This window comes from Erpetoichthys calabaricus, chromosome 1 (assembly GCF_900747795.2).
Source record: "Erpetoichthys calabaricus chromosome 1, fErpCal1.3, whole genome shotgun sequence".
NCBI lineage: Eukaryota > Metazoa > Chordata > Cladistia > Polypteriformes > Polypteridae > Erpetoichthys > Erpetoichthys calabaricus.
Window position 1 is genome coordinate 52179076 of NC_041394.2, and position 25106 is coordinate 52204181.

Here is a 25106-nt window from a genome sequence, read left to right on the forward strand (position 1 = left end):
AGATCACGGCCTGATGAAGCAAACAGGACAACATCATCTGCAAAAAGCAGTGACCCAATCCTGAGCCCACCAAACCGGACCCCCTCAACACCCTGGCTGCGCCTAGAAATTCTGTCCATAAAAGTTATGAACAGAATCGGTGACAAAGGGCAGCCCTGGCGGAGTCCAACTCTCACTGGAAACGGGTTCGACTTACTGCCGGCAATGCGGACCAAGCTCTGGCACTGATCGTACAGGGACTGAACAGCCCTTATCAGGGGGGCCGGTACCCCATACTCTCGGAGTACCCCCCACAGCATTCCCCGAGGGACACGGTCGAATGCCTTTTCTAAGTCCACAAAACACATGTAGACTGGTTGGGCAAACTCCCATGCACCCTCCAGGACCCTGCTAAGGGTATAGAGCTGGTCCACTGTTCCGCGACCAGGACGAAAACCACACTGTTCCTCCTGAATCCGAGGCTCGACTATCCGACGGACCCTCCTCTCCAGGACCCCTGAATAGACTTTTCCAGGGAGGCTGAGGAGTGTGATCCCTCTGTAGTTGGAACACACCCTCCGATCCCCCTTCTTAAAGAGGGGGACCACCACCCCGGTCTGCCAATTCAGAGGCACTGTCCCTGATAGAATTGGATTGGATTGGCAGACCGGGGTAGCGCTAAGTAGGTTAAGGAAAATTCCTTGCTGAATTAGCTGTTTTTTTTGACACAAATTAACAATAAAAAATGAATGTTACAGTGGTTATAAAAAAGAATAGCCTCTCTGACCAGTATTGTCCTTGATCTTCCATCCAGTTTCGAGGGATGGCCTGACTTGGGAAAGGTCCTACTATTAAATACTTTCCACTTCTTGATTATGGACTTTATTGTGCTCCTAGGGATTGATAACACCTTTGGAATGTTTTTGTATCCATCTCCCTACTTGTGCCTGCTCAAAACTTATCCTTGAGATCTATTGACAGTGCCTTGCAACCCATAGTTGAATATTTGCTTTAGTTGCACTTCCAAGTACTAGAATGCTCTTGGAATAACTGTTTTTATGCGTAACTCAACAGAATGATTACAGTTGATCACAGATGGAAGCCATTTAGCTTGATGTGCAATGAAGAAGGTGATTAGTTACACATGATTGAGTTTACAAGTATTTTTAGGAGGGGGTGATCCTTTAACCATCTCTGTGATTCTGTTTTTTTTTCTCTGAACTGTTACTATTGTATAAGTTATATAAGTTGCATTGAGTAAATACAACCAGATTTTTTTTTATGTGTATCTTCATTTCAGGCTGCAAAGCAACAGAATGTGAGTATTTTGAAGGGGGTGTACTGATGCAATGATAGACTGTGTTACTTTTGGGATCATCAAAGCTCAAATAAGTGTTATTTTGGAGAAATTAGGGGAATAGGACTGACAGGCTTTGATGGGTCTGAAGGGTCTATATTTGTACTTAAAACTGAAATTCACTGACCTTTGTAATTGGTGCCACCTTTAAGTACATAAGAATTGTGTTTGTATTTCCTTTAAATTTACATTTTTCCTATAAATCTGATCCATTACTTGCATGCAATTGGTGGTACTTATTCAACTGACACAACAACAAACTGTAAAGAATGCTGAAGAGAAATCACAGCTTCAATGTTTTTCCAATTGTGTGCTTTACTAGCAACCAAATAAATAAGCAAAGTGTTTCAGAATAAAAGGGCAAAATAATTAGAAATTTTGGAAACCATATTCTCTCCGCAACAAGTATATCTTAAATGTCTATAAAAATTAACATGCTCACCAGCAAGAAACTTTTAAAGAAACAGTTAAAAGCAGCAATTGGTTAGAATGAATACCTACAGGCAAACAGGTCTTCCAAAAACAGTCCAAAAAACAATGACCTACTTAAACTGCAGTGTAAAAAAAGCTTTTTTAATATTCAGCTTCCCATAAATATCCACTAAATAATAACAGCATCATTGCTTTTTTTGAAAGCTTTTACTGATTGCATATTTAAATTTTCTAAATTCTAGTGCCAGGCTCCAACAGTAGTAGCTTTGAGTCTCAATGTAATTTCCTTCCTTGTGTTGTCCTTGTATACATGACTCTCTGCGTCCTACAGCTCTCTCTATCTGCCTTCCAACATCAACAGTGAACTTTACCTTGTCCATCTTAGCTACATTAATCAAGCCTTTTTTTGTACTTGGATGTGTGCTAAATGTGCTCTTCAATTTTCTGAAAAGGACTTTTTGCAGCCGTTGATAGCTCATGTTTACAATATGATGGATTTAATAATAAAACCTAAATATTCCTATTTCTTTACAAATATACACTACCAACAAGAGAACCCATTTAAAATTAATAAGACTTCACTTCTGGGACAATTCTGCTATTTCAAGTGTGTTCAAAGATGGCTTTCTGTGAAAAAGGAGTCTGTACTCCAGGATAAATGATCCAGAACAGAATGAATTTACAGCTCAAGATGCAGTGTGTTTTATTTTTACTATTATTGTGACATTGAAATGACTGCACTTAACTGTATTTTCAGTTAACTAATTTCATATTTTTATTTTCCCTAGTTCACCTTCATTTTTGCTGATGCTTTCTGCTGCTCTTAACAAGTGGCTGGGGGTTAATTCAAGAAACCTCTTATTATTAAATATGAAAAAAACTACATTCCTTGACACACCGTCAATAAACATAAAAGCCACAGTAAAAATATGAAACAATGCAAAAATTGTAGGATGAAGAAAAGCACAAAAAAATAACATTTTATGACAAAATATTAATTCAAAATGCACTGCTGCCTAGAAGAGTGCTGAAATAGTATTTTAGAATAACTCGGGGTTAGCAAGTAAAGCAATTTAAAGACTAAATATTATTGCCTGATATTGTTAATCTGTTAAAAATTGGCTGCATAAAGTGAACGTTTTAATAAAAACCACTAAGATCACAAGGTGCTAAGTGCTCTCGATTAGAAAGAATCCATACGACGATGGGTTCTAGCAGTTTCTGATTTTGAACGAGTGTTATTTTCGAGTTTAGGCGAGGTCCAAACAGAAAACATAATTCTTCATCAATATGAAAACCTGTCAATTTATCTGTCAAGTCCTTGGGAAGCCAGATATCACGGAGTGCAAATATGTAACCAAACCTAGCCGGGATAGCATTCTACTGCGAGCCACCTACACTCACCAACGTCAACTCGATAATCGCAATAACACGTCTGTCGACAGGATGCGGGTAAAGGGACTGGTGCCGTGGATACTACTGGGTGTCGATGCAAACTGCGGTACGATTCGGATCACGAACATAACTCAGTTCTTTGTGGCTTTTAACACAATCACCCGGCGAAAGTGAAAAAGTAATATATGAACAATCGACTTAAAAATCCAAAGTCAATGCAAGGGCAAATGCCTTCTTAAGCTGAAATTCCAAAAAACGTGTGACACCTACGGGAATGCAGTGGGCCGCACAGGTACTGTTGCGTCGCACTAAAGTTCTGGTTGTGTAACACTACGCAATAAATATTTCACAGTAACTTGTGTTTTGATCTGAAAATTATGTTCCACGGCTCCATTCTTTTAAATGAACAAATAGAATTAAAGAAAAGTTAGTAAACATGATTCGATCCGATATATGTAAGCGTTAAAAAAAGGAGCATTAACACTCACCTGTCGCGACCTCACGTTACACGAAGCCACCAGACGCGTTCACGCTACCCATAAGAGATCGGACAAACGAACAACCGCGAACTGCACTCTGAGCAAAGAAAAACAAAACCTCGTCCCGCCCACTGACATTCACTGCGCTCTTCCGACTTCCTGCGAGTCGTTAAAGGGACTGCACTTTCTGAAGTAACATATAGAAGGAGCCAGGCCAGATTCCGTTATTTTGGACTCTGTTCAGAACTCACGACTGTGTTTTGGGGTAGACATGTCAATGTACGCTTATTTAGGACAATAAAGAAATTGCTACTGTTCTGTACGTATACCACCACACCCGCTTCATACAACAGCTGTAACTGAGTCAAATTACAGTACACAGTGAAGCGCTGGTTCTCAGTGGTCCTGGTGCTGCACCCTTGCGGCTACAGGTTTTTGTTCCAACCGGTTTCGCAAATAAACGGGTCATTTGTATGTGTAACTGATCCTAATTTTTAATTAGCTGGACTTTTATTTCTTCTTCTATCTGTCAATTTCATTTTTATTCACCTTTTCACATTGAGTTCTTCCCTTAGTTGAACATACAGGTGCTGGTCATAAAATTAGAATATCATGACAAAGTTGATTTATTTAAGTAATTCCATTCAAAAAGTGAAACTTGTATATTAGATTCATTCATTACACACAGACTGATGTATTTCAAATTTTTATTTCTATACATGCGGAGTGGTAGCTCTGAGGCTAGGGATCTACACTGGCAATCGGAAGGTTGCCGGTTAGAATCCCGTAAATGCCAAAAGAGACTCTGCTCTGTTGGGCCCTTGAGCAAGGCCCTTAACCTACAATTGCTGAACGCTTTGAGTAATGTGAAACGCGACATATAAATGCAAAGAATTATTATTATAGGCTACTAACATTTAAAGAATGAGCAGTGCAAACACAGGTGCAAATGACACTGATTTGTAACCGGAGAAGCTACTTCAGAGTTCTGCTCACCTGTGTCTAAACAGAAATAAGTTTAAATCATTTGGTGGTAACATAAATGACAGACAAATAATTTCAAAATATGTTGCAAGTCCTGGAGAAAAACCGAAAACCACCTCCTTGGCTCGGCCCCCAGGCATTAAACTAACTAAAATTATACAACCCATAGTCCTTGGGGATTAAGATTTTTTATCTCCACATATTAGGTTCTCTTTTTGTTTGTTTGTTCAGATTGTTAATGGGCTTTGTGCTATTTTTGCCTTAAAAACAACTGGCAATCCTGAACTCCAAGTAGTTCAGAACTGCTTTCCTCTAGTTTAAGACTGTGCTTGCTGTTTAATACAAGTATTACAGTAAATAAACAGTAAAGAGACATAAAAACTTTAAATGGAATTTGAGTTAATTTATTACAAAGCAGGACAGTGCAGTGGTTAGTTAGTACTGCCGTCTCATAGATTCAACGTCTAGAGTTCAAATTCCACATTCAATTATTTTCCTTGTGGAGTTCCTTCATGGTTTTTCCTCTGGATACTGCAATTTTCCTCACCAAGTCCCTAAAGACACATGTTATTTTAGCTGGTTATCTTAAGTTGAGCCTGTGTGAGTGCAAGTGTGTGTGTGGGCCCTGTGATTTACTGGCATCCCATCCAACATTGTCTCCTAATGTATCTCAGACACCTGTCATTAAAAAAGTTTATACATTACAGAAATAATAAACTAATAACCAAAACCTTGAGAGAACATTAACTATATTAACAATTATAATTATAGCATAGAATTATAAAATGCAGAATAAAATAACAATTACAAAAATATATTTTAATAATTACAGTATATGATTCAACCTGCAACAGTGCCTGCATGTGTTTGGTTTGTGTTCTGTTATGAATACTTCATGCAACCATTTGGTGAAAGTTGTAAATCAGTAAAGTGAAAAGATGGAAACATATACAGTAATTACAAAGACTATACTTAAAACACATGAACCGTCAAAACCTTCATTCATCAGTTCATTACTGGCCCCACTTAATTCAAGGTTGTGGGTGCTGGAGATTATTGCAAGAATATTAATAACAATGGTATAACCAACTCTGTCTGGACAAAGCACCAGGCCATCATAAGGTGCACACCACATATTCACATAATCATAAAAAACATACATGGATCCCAGAAATAACCTTTCAGGCCCAGGCTTAGCAGCCCAAAGGTAAGGGGTGGCCCTCATGAAAATAAAACCAGCTGGGTCTTGAAAGCTGGATTCAGCACAGTGGAAAGGATTTTGGTTCACCAAAAAGTCAGTTTTTCGATTAAATTGCCATTTCAGTGGACTTTCAGGACCCTTGTGTAATTAGGGCACCATGAAAAATTATTGTTTCATATTTCTTCTGCAGTAGTGTTTTCTACAGTGTTTAGTTCTAGCAATAGGTGTTGGTCTATACTGACTGGTTCAGCTAGGATATTATGATATTATACTGAGATGATGTTGATAGATGTAATGGTATTGTTTGTAGCTCTACAAAATTATTCTATTACACCTCACTGCTGGTCATAGCACTGGATAGAAATCAGTGCTTTACTGTCAGCAAATTCAAGTGTCTGCGGTGGGCTGGCACCCTGCCCGGGGTTTGTTCCCTGCCTTGCGCCCTGTGGTGGCTGGGATTGGCTCCAGCAGACCCTCGTGACCCTGTAGTTAGGATATAGCAGGTTGGATAATGGATGGATGGAAATTCAAGTGTTCAGTAGCTTTTAATAAGGATAATCTCACTTCAAGCAAACTAGTGACAGAGACTTGTTGGAAAGGAAGGCAGCCAGATGACTATTTCATTATTTCTCAAGTAGCTGTGTTAAGTAGCTGTCTAAGACTGGTTGAAATCTAAGCAATCAATGTAGACCTCACCACTAACATTCGCAGTGCACAGAAACCTATCCTTTTATTAAGGTGGATGTTTGTGATGCATAATCCTTTGGAATGACAGAGACATAACGACCTGGCAGGGACAGACAGACATAAAGACAATTATTCTTTTATTAAGGTGTATTAGTGCTGAGTTTTCCTGCATTTATGTTTTTTTATTAAATGCAAATCAAGTATAGGCTATTGTGTTTCTTCCCAATTGCCACCTCTTCATGCAAAGCATACTAATCCCAACAAAAATCACGGTTGTGGAAATTATGTAGTATATGCTGTCTACTCAGCTAGTATAATGAAGTTAATAGATAGTGTCTATTATACAGTAATTACAAACAATGATATTTGCATGAATATTGCACTTGTATTTCACGTGTCCGTAGATTTGTTCTGGTTGGTGGTTAGGAATTAGGGGTAGGAGCCTCATGCAGAAGGAGAATTTGGAAACATCCATTATTTGGGATGAGGGAGGAACAGTGGAGAACCTGAAGAAAATGCCATACACGCAAAATGGTGGGAATGTACCTACTCCACAAAGAGAATTCCCAGAAGCAGATTCTGAGACTGTGATGTACCAGTGGTAACCTGTGCACAACTCAAAATATTGAAAAAATATGACAAATTCAAGAGTCCATAGATTAACAACAAAATGTGTTAATGTGATCTAATGCTATTCCATGACTTCTTTTAGGAATACACTGTATATTCGTTGGATTGCTATAGGTGACATGTATGAATAGTATGCCTACAAATGTCTGAGATTTACAGTATTAACCAAACAAAGATGCAAAACAACCTGACACACTTGTTTAAGATGCAGAAGGTGAAAAACAGAGAAGCCAGAGGAAAAAAGCACTTAAACAGTATATGTCAACTCCAAATAGACAGTGGCCAGGTATGGTATGGCATTGGAATCCAGAATGAAATATTTAAGAGGTAGCAGCACTAACTGTTTCACCATTTGATCAACAAGTCATGTGTACATATTATGTACTGTATGTAGTAATATTATTATATAAAGGCAAAAGTACATTGAAAAGCAATAAGAAAGCAGACTTACTAGACTTTTCAAGTTTAGTAACATGGAGCATTAAACTTTAGGGAGAAAAACAAAAGACCGCTACTAAGAAGGAAGGACACATATTATCAAAAAAATAAATAAATAAATAAATTCAGATGTCCTATGGGTATGACAAGCTGAATTAACTTTTAGATATACCTCAAAATAAATACTAAAATACTGTACATTAAAATGAATTATAGATATGTGAAAATACATATATTCCATGATATTCGAAATGCATTTTCATACATTATGCATGCAGTGCATTTCGATACAAATGACATAAAATGACTTAAAATGATATCCACATCACTTTCAAGATATCTGAAATGTATTCTAAGATATCATAAATGTATTTTAGGATATCTTGAAATAGGTTCCCTTGCATTTTCAGATATCTTATATATACTACATTTTGAGATATCTGAAAATACCTCTTTGTGCATTTTGAGATACCTGAAAAATATAGTAATTTAAGATATCTCAAAATGACTTCTTGTAAAATTACCAAATGTTTTCAGTGGTACTTCTTGTCATTTTAAGATATCTTTCAATTAATTTGAGATATCTTGAATTGCATAGATATATCAACATGTATAGTAGGCTTTCTTATGATATCTGGAAAAGCATTTAAGATATCTAATGATATAACTGTATTGGTTTTATTGTACATATTAAATGCATTGATTAAAATACAGTAAATACTACTTATGCAATGCTGCTGGAGGGTGTCTGAGTCCCACTTTATCATTTCTATGGACATGCAAGTTATTTGTGCCTTTCATTGCAACTGTCTCCTATCCGTTCCCCATCAGTACACAGCAATTACAGGATCAACAACAAAAGCCAGGAGTTCATTTCTATAGCTATGATATATCCTTTCATCACTTTATAACAAGTGAGTCCTACTTGGCACACACATCAAACATGAACTTATATGAATTCAGCATTGTCTGCAGACTGCCTAATTACAAGGTGTTTATTGAGAAATAACATGTAGTCTCAGAGAGAAAGAAGTAAAATATGCACATACTGTAGAAATCTGTATCCTGTATTAAATTTAAGGAATTTAATAAAAATAAATACATTCAAAATAATTTATAACCACTTCCATGCACATGTAATGTGGTAACACAGTTATCATTACTGCTGCCTCACAATTTGTAGAGTCTAGTACTGTATTCAAATCCAAGTCCTGTCACTGCCAGTGTAGAATACTTAACACATTGTCCCAGCATGTTTGTGGCTGTTCTCTGAGAACTTTAGTTTCCTTTCAGATTTTAAAGAAGTGCAGGCAACTATAAATTATCCCAATGTGTGACCAACATCATATCCTAAGATGGTTGCAGCCTAGAACTTGACTCTTTTGGGATAGTCACTAGTTTACTGTAACAATATATCTGAACAATGATCAAAAATGGACGATCTAAGAACTTTTGTGCATCTTAATCTAGATATCACATTAAGCTGAGATTTTGAAAAGTGTAAGTACGATAACAAGGTGATGGCCTCCATAAAAATGTAACACATTCATTCACCAAAAATTGGCAAACCAGTGATAAAATTAAGTGGCTTGTTTCTTTAGGCAATTAGAAACATAATGTCCAGCTGCATGTTATTTTTAAACATTTCTAACTTATTAAACCAATGACAGGGAATGTTATGTATCCACAGGTTCTGCTGACATATTACAGTTTGGAAAACTGGCTAAAGCCCTGTACTATAAATATGTTTCTGATATTGTTGTTATACATAGGTGAAGAATACTGTTCAAGAATGCAGTTTTTTTCTTATTGCAAAATATTTACAGCATGTAAGTTTCTTGACAGCTCTAAATTGCTCCAGTTATCTTCTGTGTTTATTTTTGCGCATGCAATGTGTTAAACTAGTGTCTTGGGGGTGCTGTTACCTGCCTTGCACCTGTTGCTTTAGAGACAAAGTCTACCTTGTTGTAACCTATGTCACTGTCACCTCTGCACCAGTGACACCCCTTATAATTTTGCAAGATGCTGAAAAATTAGTTCACGCTTTTGTTTTTAGTTGACTAGACTACTGCAATGCACTCCTCTCAGGACTACCCCAAAAAGACATCAATTGATTGGGACTAGTGCAGAATGCAGCTGCCAGAATCTTAACTAGGAAAAGAAAATCCAAGCACACCTCTCCAGTTTTGATGTCGCTACATTGGTTACCGATGTAATTTAGAATTGACTTTAAAATACTGCTTATGGTTTACAAAGCCTTAAATAATCTCACTCCATCCTTTATCTTGGAATGCCTTTCACGTTACACTCCAAATCGTAACTTTAGATCTTCAAATGAGTGTCTGCTTATAATTCTAACAGCCTTAAAAGAAGTGGTGAGGCAGCCTTCTGCTGTTATGCATCTAAAATCTGGAATAGTTTACCAATAGAAATTAGCCAGGCTAATACAGTGGAGCTCTTTAAAAAAACCATTACTTTAACACGGCTTTCTCATAGGTTCATTTTAATGTAACTCTTATATTCTGTATATGCATTTAATTATAATTTTCTTTCATGGCTTCAAAATCCGTACTAACCCCTACTTTCTCTGCTGTTCTCTTTCCGGTTTTTGGTGGTGGCAATCTGCGCCACCACCACCTGAATAAAGCACCATGCAGTCCCTACATTGATGGATTGAAGGCCAGAGGTCCACATGACTATCATCATCTACTTCTTCCATGTGAAGCCTGAAAACCATGAGGACTGATTGAGATCATTTATGTTGGGCAGAATGCCTAGTGGGGGCTGGGTGGTCTCATGGCCTTGGAACCCTTGCAGATTTTGTTTTTTTCTCCAGCCCTCTGGTGTTTTTTTGTTTTTTCTGTCCTCCCTGGCCATTGGACCTTACTTTATTCTTTGTTAATTAGTATTGCCTTATTTTTATATATTTTTTTCTTTCTTCATCTTGTAAAGCACTTTGAGCGACATCATTGGTATGAAAACGTGCTATACAAATAAAAGTTGTTGTTTGCATTTGCTTTGTTGGTCTTGTTTCTGGGTTTGTACCAATCAATACTGAACTAACTGTTGTGAAAGGTGGGTCACAGTGGAACAGCAGCAGTCTGATCCAGATTGACTCGTGTAGCATGCCATTCTATGTGTAGCTTGTATGCATTTATTCTGGAGATTATTTTTCTTTCACAGACCAAAGACATGTTGTTTCGTTGATTCACAATTCTAAGATGGCCCTATGAATAGTAAGGTGTGTGTGCATGTGTGAATGCACACTACAATTAATTGGTGTCCCTTATCAGAGTGATCCCCTTTGTACTTTTGGTAGGAGAGGTAGCACCTTTCTGCAAACTTGTTGCACAATCTGGCATAGCTAGTCAACAAAGGCATCTATTGGTGATGTACTGTACTTCTAAATGACAAAGATGTCAGACGTCACCCAGATAGCAGTGTTTATGTCCTGCCTTGAACAGGTAGTCCATATTCTCCAGGAAACTGCCACCCTAATGTTTTTCTGTTCGATAACATTCCCAATCCAAAACAATCAGGATTGCACAGGAAGGGATAACCTTCCCTCTCTGTGAAATTAATTCAGCAAGGTATTCATTTATATAACTAGCTACAATATATATTTTTTTATGACATTCACCCTTCAGTTTTTAAAATTATTTTACCATGTGTCAGACTGCCAGAGGCAAATTAATGCCATTTTAGGATAATCATGCACGTATTTACTACCATTGTGTTGGTGGCATGGAACCAAATCCAGTGGAATGGGCACAGCAGCCCTGCGATGACTTCAGGAAGATGCTGCAATTAAAATTCCATTGGTATACTCACAAATAAACAGCAGCAAAATGTGTGATGTGTCGTTTGTAATTTAGCTGTTATGAAACGAAGGCAACAAGTTTTACGCTTAAGAATAAAAATGTATTTTGTCACAGACAGGTGAACCCATTAGTTCGACAAATGGAATATACTGTACTCTGTTATCAAGACCCGATCTTATGATGACGAAGTTAAGCAGATTAAATATAGCAGCGAATAGTTTACCTATTGACGTTACACCCCTTTAGTAAACAAATCTTACTAAGTTAACTAAATAATGATTAGCGAGAAACATCCCACATTAACAACAGTCTATCTACCCTTCTGTAAAGAGGCAGTTTCTATCATATCGCGCACACCATGCATCTGGTCGCAAAGATTTATTACTCGTGTGTTGATTTGAGTGAAACAGCTGGACGCACCCATTAGTGGTTTCCCGGGAGGTTCTGTTTTCAGTCCCCAGATTAAAGTAAATTAACATTTAAACAACCACGAGAAAACAAACACCAAAAGCACAACATATAACCTCTTACTCTCCTTAAAATAAGTTTCAATGAAAAAGTTATAAATTGTTTAATCTTTATTAAAGTCCATGGGAAGCTTCAAGAAGTTATTAATACTGATAACCAACCCTTAATAAGTATGAACAGTTCATATTAACATTCTTACATTACGTAAAGTGAATAAAGATATAATAAACTTTAATTTCCTTAACTCCTTGCTCATCACAACTACCTCCTACTTCAGCCAACGCAACCATCCCTTTAAGACCTTTAACCTTTGCTACGATGACATCATATATTTCCTTCCAACCACTCTTCTCTCTCGTTAAGTTGATTTCAATTGGTTCTGATTGTGTATTGGTGCGTGCCTCTTTTACAACTCTAATATTGCACATAGCAATTGGTCAAAAATGCTGTCAATTACGGTGTGAGGGCGGGGTGGGGATGTGTACATGCTAGGCTGTGCCAAAGCTTTGCGCTGGGGCCTTAAAGTGACAGGGCTGTTTTGAAGTCAAAAACAGATTGATTGGTATTAAGATTTTTTTTTTTCAATAAAGCGTTTAACGCTTCCGTAGAGGCCACCATGGAGTCCTATGATATTATTGCAAATCAACCTGTAGTAATTGATAATGTAAGTACTGAATTTACTGATTGAAAATTTATTTCAGTTACTGTGTGGATAGCGGCTCTGACTGCAATCGTTTTGGATTCCTCCACTGTTGAAACAGGAAAGAACAAATATTGTTTATATCACCGTCTTTTTGCTATCACTTATTGGTTTGAGAAGTACAGTGCATGCAGAATCGGAATTAAATTTAATAAGTACGCTGTTAGTGAAGTGTTGCTTAAATATCAAACGTATTGTGTAGTTGCACTTCGATCAATTAATACTCTGTTCTGAAAAATGCCACGCTTTAATATATGTGCAACGTCATCTATTGAACATTTTACTCCTTCATAGCAAATCATTAATAAACCACTTCGTTTATTTTGCTGAATACAAAATATTCAGATAAAGGCTTGACTTGCTTGCTTGTGGATTTGTCCCCACCCAGTCTAATTATATCGATCATGTGCGGCGAGGTTTCGGTACACCACGTTAGTGAAAAAAAACATGTTCCAGATCCAGAAGCCTGTGGTACTGGGATAACCTGACAACAAAGGGTGATGCAGGGTACTCTTGTAACACCATTGCAAAGGCGGATAGGTACCTTTTTTGGAGGGAGGGGTGTTGGTTACAGATGTGCAAAATTTGAAAAAAAAAAAACCAAAACAATCGACCCCAGTGTGTCACCTTTGTAAACTAGCATCACATACATTGAATATTTAAAACAGCAAGTTACTTTTGACGATTTATTAAAACAACAATATTAATATTTTCCAGAACAAAACGCTAAAAATTTTAATACTTTGTTTGCTTTTAGCACATGTATATTTTCAAAATGTTTGGATTACAATTCAGTTGTAAATATAAATGTATCTGAAGTTGATGTTTTGGATCTAGATTAGGAAAAAAGAAAAAAACATCTGTTTCATAGTTTATTAACTTCATTAAGCTTCCACTAAATATTTCTGAGTTGTATGGCATAATTTTCCAGTCTAGTTATTATTCCTTTTTTGTAATTTCACACCTGCTCTGTGCTTAAATTTGTGACGTTTCATGTGTATATGGAAAGGATAAAGTTTTAGTAACTTGCCAGCGCTTTAATAGTAGCAGCAGAAATAAAATGGACTATACTCTTCTGATTTTAAAACTGAATGATAAAAATGTGGGGTAATACGTTAACCTATTTTGTTGGATCATCCATTTATCTTCAAAACCACATAGTGTTTGGGGCAAAGCCTATTCTTTGAGTGAAAGGCAGGAACCAACTTTGGAAAGAGTGCAAGTCTATTGCAGGGCATATTGCCACACACACACAGGACCAATTGAGATCTGCCATAGTGTAAATAAGGAAAAAAAAAAACTTGCCTGCCTGTGCACATCCTTTTTATGGTCTATTATTATTACTTGCATTGTGAGTTTAGTAACCTTTAGTTACTTTGCCATATATTAATAATTTTAGTTCAATTGCACTGCAAAAATCACTGACCTATGTCTAAAGAAGAATTTGTTTACACCTGCACCATCCTACTGTATAATTCAACTTTGCACAAAATCCACAGAGAAGCTTGGTTACAGTATTACAGTGCTGAACAGTGAAATACAGTACTGTGCAAAAGTTTTAGGCAGGTATGAAAAAATGCTGTAAACAAAGAATGCTTTCAGAAATATAAATAATGATTGTTTATCAATTTACAAAATGCAAAGTGAGCGAACAAAAGAAAAATCTAAATCAAATCAATCTTTGGTGTTACTACCTTTTGCCTTCAAACCAGCATCAATTCTTATAGGTACACTTGCACAAAGTCATGGATTTTGTAGGATTATAGTCAGATGTATGATCAACCAATTATACCAAACAGGTGCTAATGATCATCAATGTTTCATGTAGGTTGAAACACATTCATTAACTGAAACAGAAACAGCTGTGTAGGAGGCTTAAAACTGGGTGAGGAACAGCCAAACTCTGCTACCAAGGTGAGGTTGTGGAAGACAGTTTCATATGGCAAGATTGAGCACAGCAACAAGACACAAGGTAGTTATACTGCATCAGCAAGGTCTCTCCCAGACAAAGATTTCAAAGCAGACTTGGGTTTCAAGATGTGCTGTTCAAGCTCTTTTGAAGAAGCTGAAAGAAATGGGCAACGTTGAGGATCGTAGACGCAGTGGTCGGCCAAGGAAACTTAGTGCAGCAGATGAAAGACACATCAAACTTATTGTGTCCAGCAGTGCCATCAGCTCAGAACTGGCAGAAACCAGTGGGACCCAGGTACACCCATCTACTGTCCAGAGAAGTCTGGCCAGAAGTGGTCTTCATGGAAGAGTTGCAGCCAAAAACACATACCTCCGACATGGAAACAAGGCCAAGCGACTCGAAAACAGGAACTGGGGTGCAGAAAAATGGCAGCAGGTGCTCTGGACTGATGAGTCAAAATTTGAAATATTTGGCTGTAGGCAGAAGGCAGTTTGTTCGTCGAAGGGCTGGAGAGCGGTACAATAATGAGTGTCTGCAGGCAACAGTGAAGCATGGTGGAGGTTCCTTGAACGTTTGGGGCTGCATTTCTGCAAATGGAGTTGGAGATTTGGTCAGGATTAATGGTGTTTTCAATGCTGAGAAATACAGGCAGATACTTATCCATCATGCAATACCATCAGGGAGGCGTATAATTGGCCCCAAATTTATTCTGCAGCAGGACAACGACCCCAAACATACAGCCAAAGTCATTAAGAACTATCTTCAGCGTAAAGAAGAACAAGAAGTCCTGGAAGTGATGGTATGGCCCCCACAGAGCCCTGATCTCAACATCATCGAGTGTGTCTGGGATTACATGAAGAGACAGAAGGATGTGAGGAAGCCTACATCCACAGAAGATCTGTGGTTAGTTCTCCAAGATGTTTGGAACAACCTACCAGCCGAGTTCCTTCAAAAACTGTGTGCAAGTGTACCTAGAAGAATTGATGCTGTTTTGAAGGCAAAGGGTGGTCACACCAAATATTGATTTGATTTAGATTTCTCTTTTGTTCATTCACTGCATTTTGTTGATTGATGAAAATAAATGATTAACACTTCCATTTTTGAAAGCATTCTTTGTTTACAGCATTTTTTTACACCTGCCTCAAACTTTTGCACAGTACTGTATGTTCTTAATTCCATTATTTTATTCACAAGGGAATATAGTAAAGTACTCATTTATTCCTTTAAACGCTCTTTTATGACTACAGTAATCCCTTAATGTTTCACAGGGGTTAAGAGTGCAGAACCCCGAGAATGCAAAAATATGCAAATACATTTTGGGCCCGTGATTACTGTATATTCTAAGTTTATTTCACAAAATAAGATGCAAAATGCTGCAGCAAACGCAAGATAAAATAATCGCTGCACAATCAAATCATGTGTGTAAGACTACGTGGTGTTCAGCAGTTTTTTAGTGAACTCTTTATAAAATTTAAATTATAGTAAATTTGTGTGTACAGCTTTGGTAATAAACAACAAAAATGATTAATATTACAGATACAAAAGTAATTCAACAAAAAACTAAACACAAAGCAATTGTTTGTGACTCACTTTTAAAGCTAGTGCACATCTTTCAACTGTAGGGTTTCTAGGAGTTGTAGTCCATTTAAATAGCACAGCTACAGCATTGTCTGTTTTTTTCCCCACAGTAATTCACAAAACTCGCAAAATAGTTTCAATTCAATTATCGATGACAAATCCACAAATAAGTGGATCCACAAATCGTAAATCCATGAATTGCAAGGCCAACATATATAGAAGCGAAGGTCTTTGATGTGGTTTGCATATTTGTAGCGAGATCCACAAAAGGAGAAAATGAGTCACGTATCTTAAAATGTATTTTTTTTATTCCTAAGCTTAAGCTTTCGATAACCTGCCAGTTGTCATCATCAGAGGAAAATGATAAGACATACAGGAATCAAAGGCAATATATTGCTGGTGAAGGGTGGGGAAGGAGGGGGAGGTTGTGAGGTGGGGGTGGATTAGTAAGGTGGGGGTTCGGAAGGTGTTGGACATAAAGTCTTTTTTATTATTTAGATGTTTTTCTTTTTAAGCCTGTATACTTGGACTTGAAACCAGCATATGCACAGTCTCTGATTTGCACACACAAGTTCCACCGGACACGCATTTAACTGGGACACTGAAAGTAAAATTCAGGGCCAATACTAAGAGTGCCAGAGAGCTGGCTGAATAATGGCTCTCTAATGAAAATGCCATTAACAGACATTTGGACTTGAAACCAGCATATTCAGGCTATAGTAAATTTTCATAGAAAGTATTTAGCTCAAAATGCTTTACAAAAGGTCAAAGAAATGGTTACAAGCAAAGAAAAAAACAAATTAAAAATGGGTAAGAATAATAATGAAAAAATTGTAGACGTAAAATAAAAAATGCACACTTACCTAAGACAGATGTATAATAAAAAACGTGTAGTCCTTAAATAGAGAATCTTTTTTTAAGTCTCTGAATGGAAAAAAGGGTTTTGGTTTTCAAAGTGCTTGGACAAGGCACTTTTACACATTTTATACCCATAATGCAATGGTGCATTTCTTCTGGTTACCGTCTGTATGGAGTTTGTAAATTGTCCCAATGTCAGTGTGGGTTTTCCTCCCAGAATCCAAAGATGTACACAATGGATTATCTGGCACTCTAAATTTACCTGGCCAGAGTTGGTACGAATGTATGCATGTGAGTGCCCCTTCTACCAGAGGTATGAGCAAAAAATATCAATAACAGTATAGAACTACAGTATTTTTTGGATACAATATATCATGAAGTACAATGAGACCAAATATCTTTTTTTTTTTTTTTTTACTTCAAGATTATTCTTTTGGTTTTGGTTATTTTTCAATTGCACTGAAATCTCTTAAACAATTTTTTGTTCATTTGTGCATGTAGCAGTAGCAACTGTTAACATTAGAAATGCTGCTGAGATGCTGATGCAAAATATGTTGAGTATTTGGATTCATTTATATTTTCAGAATGTTACAGGGAAGAAAGATCTTGATATGAAACATGCAATTTGAAATCAGATATGTTTGAAAGCATCCATCCACCCATCCATCCATCCATCCATCCTCTTCCGCTTATCCGAGGTCGGGTCGCGGGGGCAGCAGTACGAGGGAGTCCCCAGAAGGTATGCCCTCTAGCCCCCCCTCCAGGGACTCCAAAAAGGGAGGGTACTCCAAACTGCTGTTCGGTGCATACGCACAAACAACAGTTAGGACCCGTCCCCCCACCCGAAGGTGGAGGGAGGCTACCCTCTTGTCCACCGGGGTAAACCCCAATGTACATGCTCCAAGTCGGGGGGCAATAAGTATGCCCACACCTGCTCAGAGCCTCTCACCGGGAGCAACTCCAGAGTGGTAGAGAGTCCAGCCCCTCTCAAGGAGATTGGTTCTAGAGTCCAAGCTGTGCGTCGAGGTGAGCCCGACTATATCTAGCCGGAACCTTTCGACCTCGCGCACTAGCTCAGGCTCCTTCCCCTTCAGAGAGGTGACATTCCACATCCCAAGAGCCAGCTTCTGTAGCCGAGGATCGGACTGCCAAGGTCCCCGCCTTCGGCCACCACCCAACTCACACTGCACCCGACCTCCTTGGCCCCTCCCATAGGCGGTGAGCCCATGGGAAGGGGGACCCATGTTGCCTCTTCGGGCTGTGCCCGGCCGAGCTCCATGGGTGCAAGCCCGGCCACCAGGCGCTCGCCGTTGAGCCCCACCTCCAGGCCTGGCTCCAGAGGGGGGGGTCCCGGTGACCCGCGTCCGGGCGAGGGAAAACGTCGTCCAAATTTTTTGTTCATCATAGAAGGTCTTTTGAACCGCACTTTGTCTCATCCCTCACCTAGGACCAGTTTGCCTTGGGTGACCCTACCAGGGGCATAAAGCCCCGGACAACAGAGCTCCTAGGATCATTGGGACACGCAAACCCCTCCACCACGATAAGGTGGCGGTTCGAGGAGGGGTTTGAAAGCATATTTTCTGTTTCTGCTTTGTTGCCTGTTTGCAAATTAGTACTCAATTAAAAAGTATCCAGAACAATTTTTTTTTTCACAGAATAAAAGGGTAGAACAAAACTGTGAATGGTGTTCTTACTTTGCATTTTGAATTGTGTTTACTAACTGTATTTTTAATATTGTTAAGCCAAAGTTTACCACAGATATGATGCTGAACAGACTGTTGCAGTGAGAAACTCTTTCCAGGTTTACGCTAGTTAATTACAGTAGTAAGATTACTGTATATAATTTTCTGCTGTAGAAAGAATACTTTATAAGAAGTAGGATGTATAGTACAGGAGAATGAACATATTCCATATTAGAAATAATCAGGCATTCTTTTGGCAGAGAGGCAACTTATATTACAATTGTATCTCTGTGCCATTGCTAAGACTAAATACTTACACTGTATACAGGCACTTCTTTCATTTTGCACACTCGAACACTATATATATTGCTACCATATCTTCTTCCTGTATTTTGTGCATGTCACTTCTTTTAATTTGCTTCTACAGTGATCCCTCGCTATATCGCGCTTCGCCTTTTGCGGCTTCACTCTATCGCAGATTTTATATGTAAGCATATTTAAATATATATCGCGGATTTTTTGCTGGTTCGCGGATTTCTGAGGATAATGGGTCTTTTAATTTCTGGTACATGCTTCCTCAGTTGGTTTGCCCAGTTGATTTCATACAAGGGACGCTATTGGCAGATGGCTGAGAAGCTACCCAGCTTACTTTTCTCTTTCTCTTGCGCTGACTTTCTCTGATCCTGACGTAGGGGGTGTGAGCAGGGGGGCTGTTCGCACACCTAGACGATACGGACGCTAGTCTAAAAATGCTGAAAGATTATCTTCACGTTGCTACCTTCTGTGTGCAGCTTTTAAGTATGCTGCACGGTGCTTCGCATACTTAAAAGCTCAAAGGGCACGTATTGATTTTTGACTTTGTTTTTCTCTCTCTCTCTGCTCCTGACGGAGGGGGTGTGAGCTGCCGCCTTCAACAGCTTTGTACCGGTGGTGCTTTGCATACTTAAAAACAAACAGCCCTATTGATTTGTTTGCATTCCTCTCTGTTTCCTTTGAAGAGGAAGATATGTTTGCATTCTTTTAATTGTGAGACAGAACTGTCATCTCTGTCTTGTCATGGAGCACAGTTTAAACTTTTGAAAAAGAGACAAATGTTTGTTTGCAGTGTTTGAATAACGTTCCTGTCTCTCTACAACCTCCTGTGTTTCTGCACAAATCTGTGACCCAAGCATGACAATATAAAAATAACCATATAAACATATGGTTTCTACTTCGCGGATTTTCTTATTTCGCGGGTGGCTCTGGAACGCAACCCCCGCGATGGAGGAGGGATTACTGTACTTGCATTTCAGGGCTACTGTAGTTTATGTATGATTTGTTTTAAGTTCCTTGGCGTTAACCTCGAACGTGATTTGTGCTTGGAATTCTGTATTATGATGGTTAACCCCAAGTCGGACTTGGGGTGATGTTTAATGTAACGTTTTACAGGGTAAAGCACGACTAGCTCTTGGGAAAGTATCCTGCTGCCATCTAGTGCATGAAATAATGTTATGTTTAAAAAAATAATGAATATTTCTATTTTGCAACGCTAAAGTCACTCGTCAGTATTCATGAGTGTAGTGGAGCCTTCAACTAAAGCACAATGGCATGTAAATGAGAAGCTATAAAGCCAGTTTTAGAACAAACTCCCAACTGAACCATGAGATGATTCAAGCAACAGTGATGACAACATGAATTGCTCATCAGACGTTGGCACAGATAGTGAAACTGATACATATGGCACTGTATGACTGAACTGCCATGGTATGCTTGATGAATTCAGTCCCTTCCAGCTTTACCATGGTGCGAGTAGCTTTGTGGCAAAAAAGACAAAATGTCTGTGATCACATGGAAGGACAAGACAGACATTAGCCTGCTAAGCACTGTTTGCAATGTAGCAAATGCCAATGTTTGTTTCATGGGAAATATGGAAGTCACTAAGCTTTGCGCTGTGGTAGCCTATGGTAACACAAGGGTAGGGATGGGAATCGAAAACCGGTTCTTGTTGAGAACCGGTTCCCACTGTTTCAATTCCATGGAATTGTTTGCCATTTTTGCAAACGATTCCCCTATCGATTCCAGTCGCCTCGAATGACGTCACCACGTTGCGTAGCGTCATTTACCCAGCAGGAAACATGACGCCTAAGCGGCACAAACACTCAAAAGTTTGGTTATACTTTACGAGAAAGGATGACAACAGGGCAACTTGCAATACTTGCAAAGTAGATATTTCATCAAAGGGAGGAAACACTACGAATATGAAAAAGCATTTGCTCACGCGATAACCTTAAATGAATGTCGTGTTTTTGATCCGCTCCGGACTAGTGAATCTCAACCCAGCAGCAGCGGTAACGTTTGCACGTCCTCTCCCGTTAATACGCCAGGTAACTAATCAACTAACATTGCATATTATGTTAGCGCGATTTGCCTTATTGCAAGACCTGCTATTACTGTACATTGCATTTAGATGACCATGACGAGAGAGACAGACAGAGTCTGGCTGGCTTAGATGCTGGCAGTTCTCGCTGCAGTCTACCGGTAGCTTCTCCTTTCACAGAGGTGGGGAAAAGTAAAAATTCCTTCCTGAAAAAGCAGATATGCTTATATTTCTGCAAAAGAATTGTTAATTCTCCATAGTTGATGGTTGCAGAATTGCACAGTGCACAGTTCCATTGGACTTGAGTTGATTGTATTTGTTGCTGGCTGATGTAGTTTTATTTTTGAGTGCTCAGCTCATATATACTTTTAAAAAGGAGAGTGTAAATGTTACTGGACATTCTTGTGTAATTGCCACAGAGTTATTTATGTTATACTTTGTTGTTGCTACAGAAGAATATTTATTTTATTATTATTTTACATTTACAAATTTTTTTCTGGGGACCCCGTGGCACCCCATTGAGGAGCCATAGGCTGTGGATCTCTTAAGATCTCACTGTTGGGTTTGTAAGGTCATGCTACTCCTAAATTTCTGTCTTGTTCAAAGATAAGATATAAAACAAAGTTCTAAGCTAATCGACCTGTGTGTTCTCCTTTTTTAAAAGTAAGAATCGATAGGAGAATCGATAAAGAATCGAATTGTTAAACAGAATCGAAAATGGAATCGGAATCGTGAAAATCTTATCAATTCCCATCCCTACACAAGGGGCATGTCAATCATACTGTTCACTCACTGAAATTCCACCCTCTCATGCACAAGCAACTGAAAAAAATATTATGAGATGTGCACAAAGAAACGCACTTGTAGTGTCCAAGTTGTGACATCGGGCTGTGCAGCTATCCAGAACCATTTCAACTTAAATGTTTGTTTTTAATCATTAGTTGTTGTTATTTTATTTTTTGCTGCAGTGAAGAGCAGTTTTCAAAATAATACCTAGGACTGTGTATGCATTGTTTCAACATGTTAGAATTTGTAACCAACATGGGTATAATAGCTGCTTTATGGGTGTGTTTATTTAGGTCTGTTTTTGGAGAAAAAATCTGAACTAATACGAAAAAAGACATTACACATTGGTTTTCTTTTTTTTTAGTAATCTTGTGCCAATGTTGTGTTTTTAGTGAATTGTTGAATAAGTCTGTATGAAAAATGACATTGTAAATTAGTCACATAAATATCATCTATTTGCACAATACTTTGAGTAGTGAGAAAAGCGCTATATAAATGTAAAGAATTATTATTATTAATTAGATGGTATGTAATTTAATGTGGATGATAGGGATGTGGTGATGGTTGATGATATTGTACATCACATTCGGCTGATCACATCATTGATGTAAGTAAAAATCGACAATTGGCACCAAACATTTGCAGAACTTTCCCCAAAGCAGCAAATTGCAGCTGTCACATTTTTTTTTCTTTTCAAATATTGTGTGGCTCTCAATAAAGCTTTCCAGCAGGAAGCATGTGAGATTCCTGTGCTATGCATCATGGCCTGTTTTTCCCCTCCTACCAAAAGTGAATGGAGGGGCAGATTAGTTAAAGACTAAAACAGCAACAGGGAATTGGCTAGGTTATCCCTCACAGAGATGCCCTATTTGAGAAGTTACAGAATCGCTAGTTTATGGCACAGCTCAGCAAGTAAAGCTGACTTTTCTCTTTCTTTATGAGTCATTATATTTTGTTTGTACGTGTATGTAACAGGACTCAAAATATAGGGAGTGGAACTGGGGTCCAGCTTGGCCCAGGCTACTTTTAATCTAACATTAATTTCAGCAAAATTTAATTTGTTTCCCTTTGTTAAAATAATCACAAATCTATACTGTTAAGTGATCAGTTAATTTAACACCAGTTAGACAGGAAGGATGGTGCTTCTTCTTCTTCTTCTTTCAGCTGCTCCTGTTAGGGGTTACCACAGCGGATCATCTTGTTCCATATCTTCCTGTCCTCTACATCTTGCTCTATCACACCCATCACCTGCATGTCCTCTATCACCACATCCATAAACCTTCTCTTAGGCCTTCCTCTTTTCTTCTTGCCTGGCAGCTCTATCTTTAACATCCTTTTCCCAATATACACAGCATCTCTCCTCTGCACATGTCCAAACCAACACAATCTCGTCTCTCTGACTTGGTCTCCCAACCGTCCAACCTGAGCCGACCCTCTGATGTACTCATTTCTAATCCTGTCCATCCTCATCGCACCCAATTCAAATCCAACTCTGTCTCCTGCTTTCTGGTCAGTGCCACCGTCTCCAACCCATATAACAAAGATGGTCTCACTACCATCCTGCAGATCTTCCTTTTGACTCTTGCTGATAACTGTCACAAATTACTCCTGACACTCTTCTCTACCTATTCCACCCTGCCTGCACTCTCTTTTTCACCTCTCCTCCACACTCCCCGTTACTTTGTACTGTTGATCCCAAGTATTTAAACTCATCCACCTTCACCAACTTAACTCCCTGCATCCTCACCATTCCATGCCTTTATACTTATTGCATATTCTATAGTAAAAGTTTCGAGGGGACAAAAAAGGCATTGAAATCCCCGTTTGCAAACAGCGTCATTGTTCTGTTCAGTTTTTACTTCAGTGTATAATTGGCCAAAATATTTACAACTTTCAGTAATCGCTGTCTTTTTTTTTGCTTCTTTCTGTTGAAGAAATTTCAAACTTACATAGTCATATAATAAAATGTACCCAGTCTTGTTTATATATTATCTGATATGTTTGTATTTAAAAAAAATGCAGAAGAACAATGAGAAGACACACACCTGTTTATGAGTACAGTACATCAGATATGGAAACATTCACATTCATGTTTTTTGTGCTTCATAATAAAAAGTCAATTAGCCACACCAGCCAATTTAAAATCTAAATTAAAATATTAATGCTCACATTTTAATTGTTACAGTTAACATTCTTAAAGATTGTAGATGCCACAGGGGCTGGACAGGCATCCCAGCCAGAAGAGGGGATGGTTCCTTACCTGGACAGGAGGCTCTTAACAGGCAGATGGGCATTCCAGCTGGGGAGGAGACAGGGATCAGACCCAGAAGGAAGGACCAGAAGAGATGGACGGACAGCCCACTGAAAAGTAAAGATGTCGCTGGGGGCTTTTTTTCTCTCCCAGCACACTAGATGGCAGCAGCCCCAGATATCCGTGCCCAGTGGGAAGTCAGCAGGGCATGATGGGAAATGTAGTCCGGCAGGGAAGCCCTGCTGGGGTCACTTGGTTCCACGAGAGGGCACTGCATGGAGACAAGCTCCCTGTTATAGTGGACTTCTGTGTGACTCGAAAGTGCTTCCATCGGGCAATCACCCTGGCATTGGAAGTACTCCCGGGCCTGTAATAAAAGGGACCGCACTCCCTTATCCAGGAGAGTCAGAGCTGGGAGGTAGAGAGGCAACACTTGATTGGAGGAGGACAGTGCGGTGGTGAGAGAATTAAGGATAGAGAGAAAACTTGTGTTTTTGTGCTTGTGATACTTAATGGTGGTGAGTTGAATAAACCTTACATTATTTGAACGTGACTCTTTTTGTGTTCGTGCTTGGGGGTTTGGGGCTCGCTGATGCCCCAGTATCCTTCAGAAGATATACTCTCAAATTTGAGTTTCTTAGTTCTATGCATAACAGGTAGCCTCAAGCAAGGCTGATTGTATGTTTTGATTGGTTGGTTGTTTACTAGTATGCAACTTTAAACCATTACTAGGTTATGCAGTAAGTTGTTTGTTACTGAATAGTGTAGCCTTTTAGTCTTGTTTCTCTTTGTTAACAAACGACAATACATCCTTTAAGCATTAAAGGTTTATTCCACCATGCCTATCTGGTGGTCTTTTGTAGGTTAAGCTTGGTTTTCTAGTTTGTAGATGTTGTGTTTTGATCCTCTTGTTTTCTCTTCTGTTTAATCTTCAGGTTAATTCAATTTGTACTTCGACTTCCATGTCTAACTTTTACTTGCTTCTTTTTATCGTTTGTACTTCTCATTTCCACTGAGTTTTTCCTTTCCTCAACATTTGTATTTTCATACTTGGCATATTTACAAATGAATTGCATTCAAAGTAGGTTTAACTATAAGTAATGAAGAGGAAT

General features: G+C 38.6%; 2 protein-coding genes across 2 annotated transcripts in view; one reads left to right on the top strand and one right to left on the bottom strand.

Annotated features, from left to right (window-relative positions):
• Positions 1 to 3786, bottom strand: part of marchf5l (membrane-associated ring finger (C3HC4) 5, like) — a 32912-nt gene extending 29126 nt beyond the window's left edge. The window contains exon 1 of the mRNA XM_028799404.2: positions 3652 to 3786. The gene's annotated coding sequence lies outside the window, so the exon portion shown is untranslated. The remainder of the gene's footprint in view (positions 1 to 3651) is intronic.
• Positions 3787 to 12360: 8574 nt separating this feature from the next.
• The window catches only part of actr1b (actin related protein 1B), a 31385-nt gene continuing 18639 nt past the window's right edge, over positions 12361 to 25106 (top strand). Inside the window, exon 1 of the mRNA XM_028799423.2 lies at positions 12361 to 12535. Within this exon, the coding sequence (XP_028655256.1) occupies positions 12488 to 12535 (48 nt within the window). The 5' untranslated portion in view covers positions 12361 to 12487. The remainder of the gene's footprint in view (positions 12536 to 25106) is intronic.